This window comes from Mastacembelus armatus, chromosome 9 (assembly GCF_900324485.2).
Source record: "Mastacembelus armatus chromosome 9, fMasArm1.2, whole genome shotgun sequence".
NCBI lineage: Eukaryota > Metazoa > Chordata > Actinopteri > Synbranchiformes > Mastacembelidae > Mastacembelus > Mastacembelus armatus.
The window spans coordinates 16,644,948-16,661,350 of NC_046641.1; the positions used below are offsets into that span (position 1 = coordinate 16,644,948).

At 38.3% G+C, this 16,403-nt stretch overlaps 3 protein-coding genes across 3 annotated transcripts; all 3 read left to right on the plus strand.

Annotated features, from left to right (window-relative positions):
- Positions 1-2,496: 2,496 nt before the first annotated feature.
- LOC113139421 (protamine-like protein) lies at positions 2,497-3,351 on the plus strand. Its single transcript, XM_026322618.2, has one exon. The coding sequence runs from the start codon at positions 2,567-2,569 to the stop codon at positions 3,122-3,124; it is 558 nt and encodes a 185-aa protein (XP_026178403.1). The 5' UTR covers positions 2,497-2,566; the 3' UTR covers positions 3,125-3,351.
- Positions 3,352-6,825: 3,474 nt separating this feature from the next.
- LOC113138356 (macrophage-expressed gene 1 protein-like) lies at positions 6,826-11,427 on the plus strand. The gene is made up of 2 exons (XM_026320700.1): positions 6,826-7,272; positions 7,876-11,427. Exons 1-2 carry the CDS (start codon positions 6,826-6,828, stop codon positions 9,487-9,489), a joined length of 2,061 nt encoding a protein of 686 aa, XP_026176485.1. The 3' UTR covers positions 9,490-11,427.
- Positions 11,428-12,729: 1,302 nt separating this feature from the next.
- Positions 12,730-16,177, plus strand: mpeg1.1 (macrophage expressed 1, tandem duplicate 1). The gene is made up of 2 exons (XM_026322338.2): positions 12,730-13,204; positions 13,816-16,177. Exons 1-2 carry the CDS (start codon positions 12,758-12,760, stop codon positions 15,499-15,501), a joined length of 2,133 nt encoding a protein of 710 aa, XP_026178123.1. The 5' UTR covers positions 12,730-12,757; the 3' UTR covers positions 15,502-16,177.
- Positions 16,178-16,403: the final 226 nt, after the last annotated feature.

Sequence of the window (16,403 nt, forward strand, 5' to 3'; positions counted from 1 at the left end):
AATTTAAAAATATCAATAAGACTATGACAATGGAAGAAACAGAAGCAGTTTGCCTTATTAAATTAGTACTTAGTACAAAAAAGATAAGAAAGCAGCCTGGATTTCGCAACCATCCATACATTTAAACAGTACTGGACCATGTATACTGTAGTGTCATGTAAAGTTCACACATATAAAGTTAGCTGTTGTTGTTAAGCTCAGCTTTTTCTATTCCTCAGTAGTTTGAGCAATGACGGAAATGATTCTGATCTCTGACGACATAAGAAAGAGTCAGCAGGGGGAATAAATGACTGGACTTCTACTGCAACAGATCATTGGTTTTAATGCCACTTACATAACATAAGTGGTATTAAAACCAATGAGGAGGAGCTACAGGTCTTCATCTGCTAAGACGAGTTGTATCACAGGAGGACTGACAGATACAGTAGGCTGAAAACTGGTCATTTCATCTGGCACAATAACTCAAGTCACTTGCTATGGAATGAGAAATACAAAATCTTTCAAACCACAACAACACATTACCTCATAGGAGTGACTTTCATGTCCTAAATTCCTTATTTTTCACTGGGTGTAGACTAGACAAACAGAAAAAAAAAATCAAGACTCCTACAACAGCTCCAGTTAGACTTTGCTCAAAGTAGTATATGTTGTAATGGCATCAACACGGTAATCACATTACCAAGATAAAATCCAAACTGTATTCAGTACAAACAGAGTTAAAGCACATCAAAATGCATGTTTCTGGATGGGAGGTCATTATTACAACTAACTTTTATCTGTGTGCTTCATCCTTTGTTGTCCACTTCAGTCCTGTGTGAGGGTGGATTCAGTGGTTTCTACACTCATCATTTACAGATAGTTTTTTTTATTGAAAATAACACACATGTTTATGACTATTATTGGCTCTTATCACATAAAAACAAGTGCACTTTTATTTAAACTCCCTTTGCTTACTGTTCTTACACCGTGTCAATGTGTGTTTGTGTATAACAGGAACAGGTGCTATCAGTGCACCACAGAAGGCAGGACAGCATTTGCTAGTCTTCTCCTGCAGACACTTTATCTCATGTTCATAAAGCAAAGATTAGAGTGAGAAAGTGTAAAGACAGTAAGAGATAAATCCTCTACAGGCTGAAGAATTTATTTATTTGAGTATTTCTGAAACTGTTTAGATATGCTGATATTTCAATCCCAACTATGGATCATTTCAATTTAAAATAACTAATTTACAAAGTGGCAAAGAGGTGGGACCACATTTTAGATGATTTTACCATTTCAGATGCAATTCAAAATGCTTTAAATGCACAATCTGTTACTAATGTTTTCTGCTGATAGAGATTTGATCTCATTAATAATTCTTGTAAACACATCAGGAATATATCTGAATTTATAGAAAATTACTGAGAGAATCACAAAAATGTAGAGATTCTTGATCGGACTGAACTTCAAGTCTATCTATAACAGTCTAGAGTATAATTATTGTAGTCTACACAAGGATATTTTGTGCAGTTTATTTACCAAAAACTTAAACTGAGGAATAACGTGACGTTATTACCTGATTTATCCCCTTACACTTAAGTAAATAAATGTTTTTATAGTATATGCAAAGGGAGCAGGACTCAAATTGTTTACTTTTTATGGGATCCTAAAAAGATTCAAGTGGCTGTTAAACCATAGCCCTATTCTTTAATAGCTTTAAGTACACCTGCATGCACGATGTGACTACATACTTCTATGGACATTTCAAGAAGAGTGAAAAAGTTCCAAAAGACCCGGGAAATTAATCTTAAATTCGTTTTTCTGTCTGCCACTCCTCAATAGCTGATAACTTATAACTGGCTGAGGTCCATGTCCCTCCACAGAGAAGAGATGTACAGCAGGCTACACTAATATTTTCAGTTCATAACATCTTGTGACATAAAAGTTCAATTTTCTGTTATTTCATTTTTAACCTCTTGCTTTCATTAAAAGTGTGCTGGCTTATGTGTTTCAGGAATTTATTTTGACGTTGGTGTCTGTGTTTGTTTGAGTCTGGAAGGCAACTGTGTTTCTTTGGTCAACTTTAAATACATTTAAATAGTAAAACCTGCTAAAATAAAAGTACATTTTGGGGCTACTACATCAGTCACATTACTATTTAAGCCTGTTTAATTAGAAAAGATTGTACTTGATTGTTTAGAGGTTGTAATATTGTTAAAATGTTCAAAATACACGTTTTAACTTACACTTTACAACTGCCAGCATCTAATAACACAATAAACTTTAAGATATTTGATGAAATCCCTGAATAAAAATACAAATATGGAGAGATGAAATTACACTGATTCTTCTGATGTGGTTTTTACATCAATGACCAATATTTAAGGCGGGATTTTTACAGAATAACCCAGTTAGAGAAAACACAAACTCTGACATGTTTGAGTGGGACAGAAGAGGCGCACTCTAGTGACAAGGCTTACTCTCCACGGTTCTCATCGCGGCTTTATAAAGCCTGAACCTGACAGGAGGGCAAACAGAGATCCCACTCTGACCCTCACTGACCTGGTGTCCGCATTAAACTACTACGATGTCTTCCGCTGTGATTGCTCTGCCACCGGCGGCACCGGCAAAGTCTCCAAAGAAAAGAGCCAAATCCCAGAGGAAGAAGACCGGTCCCACAGTGTCAGACCTGATACTCAAGGCCGTGTCAGGGTCCACCGAGCGCAGTGGCATTTCACTGGCAGCTCTTAAGAAGGCTCTGAAAGCCGGAGGATACGACGTGGTGAAAAATAAGGGCAGAATCCTCATCGCCGTCAGACGCTTGGTGGCCAACAAATCCCTGGTCCAGACCAAGGGCACTGGGGCCTCGGGCTCCTTCAAGCTGAACAAGAAGCCTCCCACTCCTCGAAAGAAGAAGGTGGTGAAAAAGAAGAAGCCAAAGGCAAAAAAGGTCAAGAGGACCAGTGCAAAGAAAGCAGCCGGAGCTGCGACTCCAGCAGCCAAGAAGTCACCGAAGAAAAAGCGGAAGGCAAAGACTCCGAAAAAAGCCAAGTCTCCCGCTGCACCCAAGAAGCCCAAAAGTCCTAGGAAGGCCAAACGCAGGGTCTCTAAATCTACCAGGACCAGGGCTGCTGCCAAGAAATAGACACTCTCCCAGTGAACACTGAATTCTGGCGGCGTTTAATTCTATGGACTAAACCTCTGCATTCATTATTTGAACTTGATTGTGATTTTGCTGTTTTGTAGGTTTTTTTTTGTGTCTGTTTGTTTTTTCGATAAATTACTGAACCTGCTGTTCTTACAATGCTTTTCCTACCGTCATCCACCGCGGTTGAATGAACTGGACTGCAATTAAAAAAATACATAAATAAACCTAAATGTTTCATGTCAATAATCTGAATGTGTCGTGTCATTTCATCTAAGTTTTCACCAGCAAAAATAAGATTTCGTGGATGTGCTGTAGTGACTGTGCAATAACTGTCAGGACAATAACATACCCTGCTATTGAAATAACGCACAGAGCCTTTTGTTATCCGTCAGTGTTTCCAATTTTTACATGTAGTCCCAAATATTTTTAGGAAGTGTATTACTTGGAAACACAGCCTGTGGTCACATTCAGCACCACCAGTTCAGTATCTCGGAAAACGCCGTATTCTGTGGTCGTAGACAGTCGAGGAGCTCGTTTCTCTCTGGCTCCCTGATGTTTTTGAAAAGCAGCGCACATTACTTTGGCGCATGCTCGCTGAGGTTATTTGATGACGCAAGTGGTCGGTTTTGGCGTTGCGCTTTCCCGCACCGTTACGCACAGGAACCAAGGCGTCCAGTACTGTGTATTCACTGAAGTTTTATCACTACCTACAAATGTTTATCGTAAAGCGGCGACCAGCACAAACAGCGACTCTCCTCGATTCTCAATGAGAATAATCACACATCGCTATAAAACAGCGACAGTCTTTTCTTCAACTTTTTGTCGCTCACAAAGATGATCTGTATTCGAAACTTAAAAGCAACAAGCAATTTGTGAAGTTGTCTTGGTTTTGTTTGCACCTATCTAAGTGAGCACTAATATCGGTAGAAAACTGGGTGAGACGCTGTGGTTAAACAGAGACGGGACCAGTGCTAATGATAAAAACCATTAAACATTTTGAAGGGGGGAATAGTGTAGTGTGTAGAGTATAATCTTTAATAATATCTATCTTGGACCCATCTAGACTCGTTATACAGGAGTAGTGAGTTCCTGTTGTGTCAAATTCTGTTCCTCTGTCAGGATGAGTTTCCCCTTAGTACCTGAACCTGATCCTTACCTCTTATTTTAACCCGCCACAGAGTGAAGAGGATGAGGGAGGTGGGAGCGGTACATGAAAACATAGTTTTAACAGGGAAAACAGATCCTGACAGAGTAACAAATTTTGACACCTAAACCCAGCTAATATACTTTAGTGTGTTGGAATCATGCATAGATTTTATAGTCAAGTGTTGCCATCTGCTGGTCAAATTAGACTTCTGTTTAGGTACATATTTCATAATTGTTCCTTACAAAAATTAGGTCAACAGTGTCCACTAGTCCAAATTTTCAGGTGCTATTTATTGTAGCAAGAGCGAGGCATGTCACAACAGGCTTTCATAAAAAAAAAAAAAAAAAAAAAAAATAGTTTGCCACTTGTAAGAAAAAAACATTTTCATATACATAAGGCTTTCTGACTTATTCACTTACAAGGTGAAAAAGATTAGAGGCAGATACCTCTTGTCATTTTCCATCAGTGATAACAATCCTAAGCCTGAATACCTTTATTTAATTTTATTTGGATCCCCAACTGCTCTCGGGCGCCGCAGCACTGGCTGACCACCGCTTTGGGTGTGTGTTCATGGTGTGTGTATGTTCACTGCTGTGCGTGTGCACTTTGGAATGCGTTAAATGCAACTTCGGCAAAACTCCCTGGATCCCTTTCTTCCTCCATGTCGCACTGCAAGTGTTCTCTCTATCATATTTCCCTGTCTAGTTAGTTACATCTTTTGTTGTGTCGTCAGGCTGAAAAAGTAAAGAGCCTGTTTTGATAATGTAAGGAGTAGAAAGTACAGATATTTGTGTTTAAATGTAGGGAGTAAAAGTAAAAAGTCATCAGAAAAATAAATACTCAAGTACAGACACCTGATAAATCTACTTAAGTGCAGTAACAAAGTATTCGTACTTTGTTACATCCCAACTCTCGGCAACTGTACCTATGACCGCTGTGCTAGATAGTTCTTTTGTGTAATAGTGTTCAATGTAAAAAAAAAAAAAAAAAAAAAAAAAAAAAGCAATAAGTAATAAACCTGTAACTCTGGCATAAGTGTCAACCTTTGTAGCCTATAGAAGGCAGCTCACTGTACCAGTACCACTGGCTGTACCACATTCTCATATCCAAAATTATTTAAACTATGAAGATGTTTTTTGCAGGGTTGTCAATCCATTAAAATACTTTAGTCAATTGACAGCCCTAATATACATCTCTCTCTCTCTCTCTCTCTCTCTCTCTCTCTCTCTCTCTCTCTCTCTCTCTCTCTCTCTCTCTCTCTCTCTCTCTCTCTCTCTCTCTCTCTCTCTCTCTCTCTCTCTCTCTCTCTCTCTCTATATATATATATATAGACACACACACACACACACACATATATATATATATATATATATATACATACATATATATACATACATACACACATATATATATATATATATGTGTGTGTGTATATTTAGGAAGACACACACTTAACACCCATAGGGGTGAGAAGGGAAATTTTATCTATATATGTTAGGGCTGTCAATCGATTAAAATATTTAATCGTGATTAATCGCATGATTGTGGAGTTAACTTGTTCATGATTGTTGAGTTATCTTGTGATTAATCGCAACTTAATTTCACATTTGTATCTGTTCTAAATGTACCTTAAATTAATACTTTTGAGGTTTTTAATACTCTAATCAACATGGGCATGGACAAACATGGATGCTTTATGCAAATGTATGTTTATTATTAGTGAAACCATCCTAAACATACAGCATAAAGAACAGACATGTTTCAAAGACGGTAGATATGTTTTTCAAGGAACTGATGTCTATTTAACACATGGAAAAAAGAACATGGAAAAAACACAAGGTCCCATTATTTCTATTTCTTTGCATTGAGCCAGTTGCTCAAACAGATGAACCAGTTTACACTTTCAGGTGACAGGGCTGCTCCCTTTTTCTGAACAATATGCCCTGACAGTGAAAATCTTTCACAAGGTATTGATGTGGCAGGTGTTGCTAAGTGTCTGCAGACGTCATTTTTTAAATGAATTTACCGTTCAGAAGAACTTTTTCTTTTTCCGTTTGCTGCTGCACTCTTTACTGTCTATGGCTGCATTTTCCATTTCCCCTACTACGGGTTAGGCCATGGGTCAAACAGGAAATGTGCGCTGCGTTAATCGCACGTTAATAAAATTAGTGCCCTTAAAATGAGTTTGTGTTAACATGTTAATTTTGACAGCCCCAGTTTTGTGTCATAGAAAAATATGTTAACTTGCATTAAGAAGAATATACTGGTTAAACTATTGAACACATAATGATAGTGTAGCAAATTGAAATCTATTACCCTTCCTGTCTGATATCTTTCTAAACAAGACACATACAGTACTCTATGTTTTAGGATAAATGAAAGTAGGCAGATATTTAGAAATGAAAGCAATACGTCATCCACCCGTGTCAGCTCTCAACCCAGATTCTTTTCCTTTGTACTAAAGTATGTTGTTAAGTCTTAGGGGAGGAGGAATTTGTTTTTGCATACTGATATATGAGGCAACCTATCCCTCATTTCTAACAGAGTCATCATGAAGACAGCACTGATCTACCTGGCTCTCTCTGTCCTCCACGTCTACTCTCTCCCTGTCAGCCGCCCATCCAACTGGCTCAGACAATGTCGTGCCTCCACCAACCTCTCCATCACAGCATTAGAGGTGCTGCCAGGGGGAGGCTGGGATAATCTCCGGAACATGGATATGGGTCGAGTCATGAACATCAGCTACTTCCAGTGCCAGACCACTGAAGATGGATTCTACCTGATCCCAGATGAGGTATTTGTCATCCCACGCAAGGAGACGGATGTGGAGACCACCTCAGAGATCATCAACTCCTGGTTGGAGCAGAAAAGTTCTACATCTCAAACCATAAATGCGGACATATCTTTCCTCTCGATCCTGAATGGTAAATTCTCTACTGAGAACCAGAGGATGAAAACCCATCAAGTCAGGGACTCTTCAACTATGACCAGAGTACAGGTAACTTTTTACTTTTTATGGTTTAGATGTACAACATAAAATTCATATAAAAATGTAGCAGTTTCTTGCTAAAGCTAAAATAATATTGCAGATATATTATTGATCAATAATGTGTCATTGATTACTTACAATTTCATCAATAGAAATGCTGAGAGTTGTTCAAAATTTTATTTACTGAGGTATGTAGGAGGTGTGCACTACACATTACTGTGAATGTGCCTGTGATCACCACACTGTGGTCTGTATAAGATTGAATGATATACTCTTGTCTTTTAAAGGTTCGTAACTTCATCTACACAGTTAGGGCTTGCTAAAGTTTCTTGCTAAAGCTAAAATAATATTGCAGAATATTGATCAATAATCTGTAATTGATTACTTAAAATTTCATTGACAGAAATGTTTAGTTGTTTAAAATTGTACTTACTGGGCTATGCAAAAATGAGGTGATCACTAAAAATGACTGTAAATGTGCGGTGATCACCACACTGTGGTCTCTAAACGGGTGTGACAGAAAAATTAAAGTAAAAGTAGTGAGTTGAAAATGTTTCAGATAAAAATTAAAGTATGAAATTTCATAATATAAGGTTTTTTTTTTTTAAAAAGGTTCGTAACTTCATCTACACAGTTAGGGCTTATCCAGACTTCAGTCTGGATCTACGCTTTGCTCAACAAGCTAAAGAGATTGCTGATGCAATTGAAAACAACCAGACGAGGAACGCAGACTATCTCTCAGAGAAGATGGTGCTTGACTATGGGACTCATGTTATCATTAGTGTCGATGCGGGGGCCACTCTGGTGCAGGAAGACTACCTCCGTTCTTCATATGTGTCAAACAATGTGTCAGACAGTTCCTCAATCTCAACACAGGCTGGTTTAAACTTCTTTGACAAACTTAAATTTGACATTAGCAGCAAAAATACAGAGCAGAGCTCATCACTTCAAACATATCAGTCCAACATTCAGTACTCTCTTATCCAAAGCCATGGGTCCACACCTTTCTATCCTGGCATCACTCTGCAGAAGTGGCAGGAAAGTGTCAGAAACAACCTGATAGCTATTGATCGGTCAGGATTTCCCCTGCAGTACTTCATAAACACCAAAACCTTACCTGATCTGCCACAGCCTACAGTGAGCAAAGTGGCTCTTAGAGTGAGTCAGGCTATACAGCGATATTACAAGGTCAACACCCGCCCTGGCTGTGTAGACATCAACTCCGAGAACTTTAACTTTCAGGCCAACATTGATGATAATTCCTGTGAAGGCCCTGCTACCAACCTCAGTTTTGGTGGTGTCTACCAAGAGTGTAGTCAACTCACTGGAGACGCAGGTCCACTGTGTGATGCCCTGGCACAGAAAAACCCTGAAACAGGTAACTTCTCCTGTCGCTCCCCTTACCTCCCCACTTTGCTGAGATCAGAAGTGAGACAGCAAGGTTACAGTTTGAACCAGTGTGTTGAGCAAAGCAATTCCTGTGGATTTTTGTGGTTGTCCACCTGCCATAAATCAGAGTGTCAAGATAACTACTATGTTCGCTCTGCTCACATCAACACCTACTGGTGCACTGTAAAAGGAAAAGCCCCAGACAACTTGGGGTATCTGTTTGGAGGCATTTACAGCCCCTCTCTGCTGAACCCCCTCACCAAAGCCAAAAGCTGCCCCCCAAACTTCATGCCACTGAAGTTTCTCTTAGATGGCCAGATGATCTGTGTTAGTAAAGACTATGAAACTGGCACCAAACACGCAGTACCATTTGGAGGCCTTTTCAGCTGTCAGTCAAACAACCCCCTGGCAGGAGGTCAACGTCACTGCCCTCCCAGTTTCAGTCAGCACCTTGCTACAGTGAGCGATGGCTGTGAAGTTTTTTACTGTGTTCAGTCAGGACTGTTCACAGGTGGGCAGCTCAAACCAATCCGCCTGCCCCCTTTCACTGAAGCTCCAATTGTCAGCAGGCAAGCCACCAACACAGTAATGGTGATGACTGAGGGAGAAAAGAGCTGGGTGAGAGTGGGCGAGACCAAGGCATGGAAACTGGCAAAACCAGAGGAAATCGAGAGAATTGTACAAAAGCTTAACCCCAAATTGAACCAGATGTCTAGTGGGGAAAAGGCAGGGGTAGCCTTTGGGGTGATAGGTCTGATAGTACTGGTGATTGTAGCAATATTCCTGGTGAGGAGAAGGGTTTGCAATGCTTGCATTTTAGGCAGCCAGAGGCTATGATGAAATACTTGGAAATGTTGACCATGATGAAAGAAAGTAAGAGAAAAATACACATGATGAAGGCTTAGTGTCCAGAGAGAGGTTAATTTGGTGTGGTAGAAGGGGAAACTTTTTAAATGTTTAAAACTGCATTACCTAATATTGTCTCTCAGACATACTAACCTTTCTATTATACTCTGCTAGTTAAGGCCCTTTTGTTGTTATTCCAGCTCTTGCAGCCTGTGTTAAAGTATGGTTTGTAAATTAGTGTTTAGTATTTTTTTTTTTAGCCTTGTGTTTAAATAATCTCAAAAAGCACAATGTCATTAAATATATTAAATGCTTAATTTGCCAAACCTTACTCTCTACCATTGCATATCGTCACCCTCTTAAAATAATGACCTAAGTCATATTTTTTCAAAAAACTGAATCAGATATACAGTATGTTATATTTATTAATCATTTCACACATGACTATTGACATGCAAATAATGCTGTCATTCAGTTATGTAACATAAGAGGATTAGATGACGTAGGCCAATTTATGAACCTGACTTTGCCCAAATTACGTCTGGAATAAATGACTTTGGTAAAATGGTGCACTTCTTTTTTTTTTCCCCCCACTACTGTGACAGACCATGGGGAAGTGTAACCCACAAACATTAGAAAATACTAGTGGAGCACACAGAAACCTAGCAGCGAGTGGCCCTTTAATTCAGTAAACGCAAAGTCAAACAGCAAATGCATCTGTCAAAAAGTAAAAAACATTTTCACCCTTTGAGGTGTTTGGTCACAAATGTGTGATACTTCTGAAAAACATTTATTGCAGCTACAGATTTTTGAGCCTCTCCACTCTGCTAATTATCAGTAACGTCATGTAGCCAGCTATTTTGCTGACTAAAATGCTAACTAAAAAGGGTAAATATCTATGCAACATTTATAGCCTAGCCTATATTAGAGTGAATCTTATCACTTACCAATGGAGTCCGGGTCCTGTATTATGGCAATAACTTCGCTAGCTAGGAGGAATTTCTTTCTTTTTGTAGCGGCCCACCATCTTGACAAGCTTATGAAGTTGCCTAAGTCACTCTGTTTAAATTATATATTATGTTATATTATGGGGTTAGAATTGCATGATCTGTTCAACTGAGGATTTAGGCGATTTTACCAGAGGTGGCCAGCATGAAGATCTCAGGCCAAAAAATCATTTGACTTAGGCCATTATTTTAAAAAGGTGACGATATACATTCTAAATCTTACAATAAAAGGAGACATGTTTATTATTTGAATCAAATTAAACCAAATATTTTAACTTAAAGATAGGATTTAAAGTAGTAATCAATGAAATTAATGGACAAGTATGACAAAGTCTGAAAATAAGCTAGTCTATATTCATATAAAAACTGAATACCCTTTGATTCCATATGCTGAAGCAGTGGGGTCTCATTTTATGCAGTGTGTGGTGATTTGCAAAGTTAAGTTCTTTAAGGTTTCGTTTTACCATCTGCTGAACTTGAATTAGTAACAACTGATTTACTATAAAGGCGGCCAGAGTAATGAAGCATTACTGGTTGGGGAGGTACACGTCAGGCCAGTTTTCATCAGCGTCAAATGACGTTCTCAGATCCTGTATTTGAGTAGTAACAACTACTGAAAGATGTGCATTTAAGATTTTCCTGAAGTACAAATATTAGCATCAAAATACTTAAACATTTAACAAACTTTTAATGATTTTAATTATTGATACATTATTGTGTACATCACTTTATTGATGGTAAACTTGGAGCTAAGTATTTTTCTCCTAAATGCTTATCATTTGAATTACTTTATATACTGTTTGTGAATTTTCCACCTGTAATCAATTATGTTTTATGTTTATTTGGTGTTTTGTTTTGATCTGATCCTGAAATGTAACTAGCATGTTGAAGTTGGAAGTTGTCAAATAAATGTGGTAGAGGAAAAAGTAGAATTTATGACTCTGAAATATAGTTACATACAAAGTAACAAAAGGGAAACACTAAATTAGTCTTAAATAGCTCCAAACTGTACTTAACTGCAGTACTCATAAAATGATGCTTTCCTTGTATGTTCCCCTAATTCAAGGGTGTTTAACATGAAAACTGTAATAAAAAGAAACTGTAACGAGATACTTTATATGAAAATACAGCTGAAATAAATATTATGGTTTAATAATGTTTATTTAGTGATTTATGAGGTAAACTGTAATTTACTGATTAACATCATGTTACCTATTAAACTAAACAATGAGTAAAAGTAATTTCAAATCCCCATAATATCTATGACATAATATTTTAGATTGTTCTTTACATAATTCTAAATGTGTAATATCTTTTTAACTCAGGTTATTATTACCTGCGTTGCTTTTGTTTGTAGTTTGGCAAATGTTGAAGTGTAGGTTGACGGTTTGGTGGTGACTAAGAGGCAGAAATTCTCAGGACATTCCTAATGACGTACACTCATGTGATACTTAAACATGCGCCAACATAGCAACTTCCTTTTACTACATCTTGTTTTCATATCTGTTTTTTACTTACCTTTAAAAAGAGGAAGTCCATAAACAAAGACATATTTTACCTTTAAAGTAAATAAATCAAGAGTAAAACAATGCATTTACTAACATATGCAGTGTACCTTGTTCCTTTAAAGCCTTTAAAGTAAACTAAGTTTAGTTTAAACATTAGTTCTACTTTTTGAGTTTTGTTTCTTCTCACCCACCCTGTCACCCTTGTATGGAAACTCTAATTCTACGTGAATTACTTTTGGACTTTTCTTTCAACGGGTTTTTAAAATAAACTAAGAGATAGTTTGGGTATACCTAAAAACTCTTGGCATCTATGTTTTTTACTGACAAAGGAAGCAGAAACTTTCTTCTCAAGTTACAATTCATTTACTGTGCTTTTATCACCCAAGCATGCAGTTAGAAGTCACATCTATAAATCATTTCAACGTTTAGGTAGCTAACATAAATCAGTCACTGCAGCTTTAGATTTGTCTGTTGTACTTTTAAGTTATAGCAGTTGTATGCCACAGTGAATAAAGCTTTAGAATAACTGAGAAGGTTAGCCCATTAGTTGTTTAAGGTTTTTTTTTTTTCTAGGTAGCCTCAATATACATGAGGGATCAAAAATGCAGAACTGCAAATGAAAGTAAAGTCTCATTCGCCACAACCAATACTTTAACAAGATGTTCCTGTTTCATATAATACAGAGGAGGAGGAACTTTGATTAGAATATCATACTCAGCTATTTTAGTCGTTGTTTCAGTCATCATGAAGACAGCACTGATCTACCTGGCTCTCTCTGTCCTCCACGTCTACTCTCTCCCTGTCAGCCGCCCATCCAACTGGCTCAGACAATGTCGTGCCTCCACCAACCTCTCCATCACAGCATTAGAGGTGCTGCCAGGGGGAGGCTGGGATAATCTCCGGAACATGGATGTGGGTCGAGTCATGAACATCAGCTACTTCCAGTGCCAGACCACTGAAGATGGACTCTACCTGATCCCAGACGAGGTATTTGTCATCCCCCGCAAGGAGACGGGTGTGGAGACCAACTCAGAGATCATCAACTCCTGGTTGGAGCAGAAAAGTTCTACATCTCAAACCATAAATGCGGACATATCTTTCCTCTCGATCCTGAATGGTAAATTCTCTACTGAGAACCAGAGGATGAAAACCCATCAAGTCAGGGACTCTTCAACTATGACCAGAGTACAGGTAACTTTTTACTTTTTATGGTTTAGATGTACAACATAAAATTCATATAAAAATGTAGCAGTTTCTTGCTAAAGCTAAAATAATATTGCAGATATATTATTGATCAATAATGTGTCATTGATTACTTACAATTTCATCAATAGAAATGCTGAGAGTTGTTCAAAATTTTATTTACTGAGGTATGTAGGAGGTGTGCACTACACATTACTGTGAATGTGCCTGTGATCACCACACTGTGGTCTGTATAAGATTGAATGATATACTCTTGTCTTTTAAAGGTTCGTAACTTCATCTACACAGTTAGGGCTTGCTAAAGTTTCTTGCTAAAGCTAAAATAATATTGCAGAATATTGATCAATAATCTGTAATTGATTACTTAAAATTTCATTGACAGAAATGTTTAGTTGTTTAAAATTGTACTTACTGGGCTATGCAAAAATGAGGTGATCACTAAAAATGACTGTAAATGTGCGGTGATCACCACACTGTGGTCTCTAAACGGGTGTGACAGAAAAATTAAAGTAAAAGTAGTGAGTTGAAAATGTTTCAGATAAAAATTAAAGTATGAAATTTAATAATATAAGGTTTTTTTTTTTTTTTTTTTTTAAAAGGTTCGTAACTTCATCTACACAGTTAGGGCTTATCCAGACTTCAGTCTGGATCTACGCTTTGCTCAACAAGCTAAAGAGATTGCTGATGCAATTGAAAACAACCAGACGAGGAACGCAGACTATCTCTCAGAGAAGATGGTGCTTGACTATGGGACCCATGTTATCACTAGTGTCGATGCGGGGGCCACTCTGATGCAGGAAGACTACCTCCGTTCTTCATATGTGTCAAACAATGTGGCAGACAGTTCCTCAATCACAGCACAGGCTGGTTTAAACTTCTTTGACAAACTTAAATTTGACATTAGCAGCAAAAATACAGAGCAGAGCTCATCACTTCAAACATATCAGTCCAACATTCAGTACTCTCTTATCCAAAGCCATGGTGGTTCCACACCTTTCTATCCTGGCATCACTCTGCAGAAGTGGCAGGAAAGTGTCAGAAACAACCTGGTAGCTATTGATCGGTCAGGATTTCCCCTGCAGTACTTCATAAACACCAAAACCTTACCTGATCTGCCACAGCCTACAGTGAGCAAAGTGGCTCTTAGAGTGAGTCAGGCTATACAGCGATATTACAAGGTCAACACCCGCCCTGGCTGTGTAGACATCAACTCCAAGAACTTTAACTTTCAGGCCAACATTGATGATAATTCCTGTGAAGGCCCTGCTACCAACCTCAGTTTTGGTGGTGTCTACCAAGAGTGTAGTCAACTCAGTGTAGACGCAGGTCCACTGTGTGATGCCCTGGCACAGAAAAACCCTGAAACAGGTGACTTCTCCTGTCGCTCCCCTTACCTCCCCACTTTGCTGAGATCAGAAGTGAGACAGCAAGGTTACAGTGTGAACCAGTGTGTTAAGCACAGCTATTCCTGTGGATTTTTGTGGTTGTCCACCTGTTATGAATCAGAGTGTCAAGATAACTACTATGTTCGCTCTGCTCGCATCAACACCTACTGGTGCACTGTAAATGGAAAAGCCCCAGACAACTCAGGGTATCTGTTTGGAGGCATTTACAGCCCCTCTCTGCTGAACCCCCTCACCAAAGCCAAAAGCTGCCCCCCAAACTTCATTCCACTGAAGTTTCTCTCAGATGGCCAGATGATCTGTGTTAGTAAAGACTATGAAACTGGCACCAGATACGCAGTACCATTTGGAGGCCTCTTCAGCTGTCAGTCAAACAACCCCCTGGCAGGAGGTCGACATCACTGCCCTCCCAGTTTCAGTCAGCACCTTGCTACAGTGAGCGATGGCTGTGAAATTCTTTACTGTGTTCAGTCAGGACTGTTCACAGGTGGGCAGCTCAAACCAATCCGCCTGCCCCCTTTCACTAAAGCTCCAATTGTCAACATGCAAGCCACCAACACAGTAATGGTGATGACTGAGGGAGAAAAGAGCTGGGTGAGAGTGGGCGAGACCAAGGCATGGAAATTGGCAAAACCAGAGGAAATCAAGAAAATTGTACAAAAGCTTAACCCCAAATTGAACCAGATGTCTAGTGGGGAAAAGGCAGGGGTAGCCTTTGGGGTGATAGGTCTGATGGTACTGGTGATTGTAGCAATATTCCTGGTGAGGAGAAGGAGAAGGATGCCTGGGTTTCACACAGCTAGAGGCTATAATGAAATACTTGGAGAGGTTAAGCCTGATGAAGGAGAGCAAGAGAGGGACATACAGCAAGGTGATGCTTAAGGAAAACATGGAACTTCAGAGCTTGGCAATCAGAGACAGGTTAATCTGGTGTGGCAGATTTTGATTGTAACTTCCCTTGTTGATGATCTCCTTACATGTCTTACAGAAGATGATAGTTTTTAATAATAAGGGCTCAAAGTTTTAATCAACTTTGCATTTAATAGTATTTTTATTTTTTTGGAAATCACAATTAGCAATTTACATATATTTACAAATTTAGATATTAACTTCTACTGATAGTAAATGTAATTGTATTAGGTACACTTTTTGGTAGGCATTTTTGCCTTTTAGCATTTTGTGAAGTTTAGGCCATTGTTTTAACTGCAATTAGCACTTACAAAAGTCAGAAAATATCATATGGTATTAGATTGGAGAGATGTGACTTCAAAGCAATACGACATTGAAATCGTTAAATAGTATTTTGAAAGAAAAGTGATTTCCAAAGGCTACTGTGAACCAATAGTGCCCTCATGAGGACAGAATGGACAATGCCATGATGTTTACAAATATATTTACAAACATTCTGTTATATATGAATAAAAGTAGCCTTAGGTTAATAATGTATTTGTATTATTTTGTACTTCACTGTATCATGCTACTAAAATGGATAGATGCATAAATGTATGTAAATAAAATGCTTCTGCACTGAAATACTGATTAAAGTCATGTTATCTAATGTCATGGCTCTATAGCTTCATGTTTATATTGTATTATCATTGGTATGTTCCTGGTTATGTAATGCTAAATTCTCTAAATATGGTCACTTACACAAAGTAATATGCCTACTAGATATAATGGTAAGGTTAAGATTGCAGTTAAGCACAAATACATTAATTCTTCATGTTCATATTTAACATATTCAACATCTTCATATTTAGTTTATAATGTGAAAATTAGTACAA

Bases quoted from the DNA above. Each gene is read 5' to 3' on its own strand.
- LOC113139421 (XM_026322618.2), top strand. From the start codon at position 2,567: ATGTCTTCCGCTGTGATTGCTCTGCCACCGGCGGCACCGGCAAAGTCT.
- LOC113138356 (XM_026320700.1), top strand. From the start codon at position 6,826: ATGAAGACAGCACTGATCTACCTGGCTCTCTCTGTCCTCCACGTCTAC. The intron at 7,273-7,875 runs GTAACTTTTTAC...TTTTTTAAAAAG, and splicing joins CAACTATGACCAGAGTACAG to GTTCGTAACTTCATCTACAC.
- mpeg1.1 (XM_026322338.2), top strand. From the start codon at position 12,758: ATGAAGACAGCACTGATCTACCTGGCTCTCTCTGTCCTCCACGTCTAC. The intron at 13,205-13,815 runs GTAACTTTTTAC...TTTTTTTAAAAG, and splicing joins CAACTATGACCAGAGTACAG to GTTCGTAACTTCATCTACAC.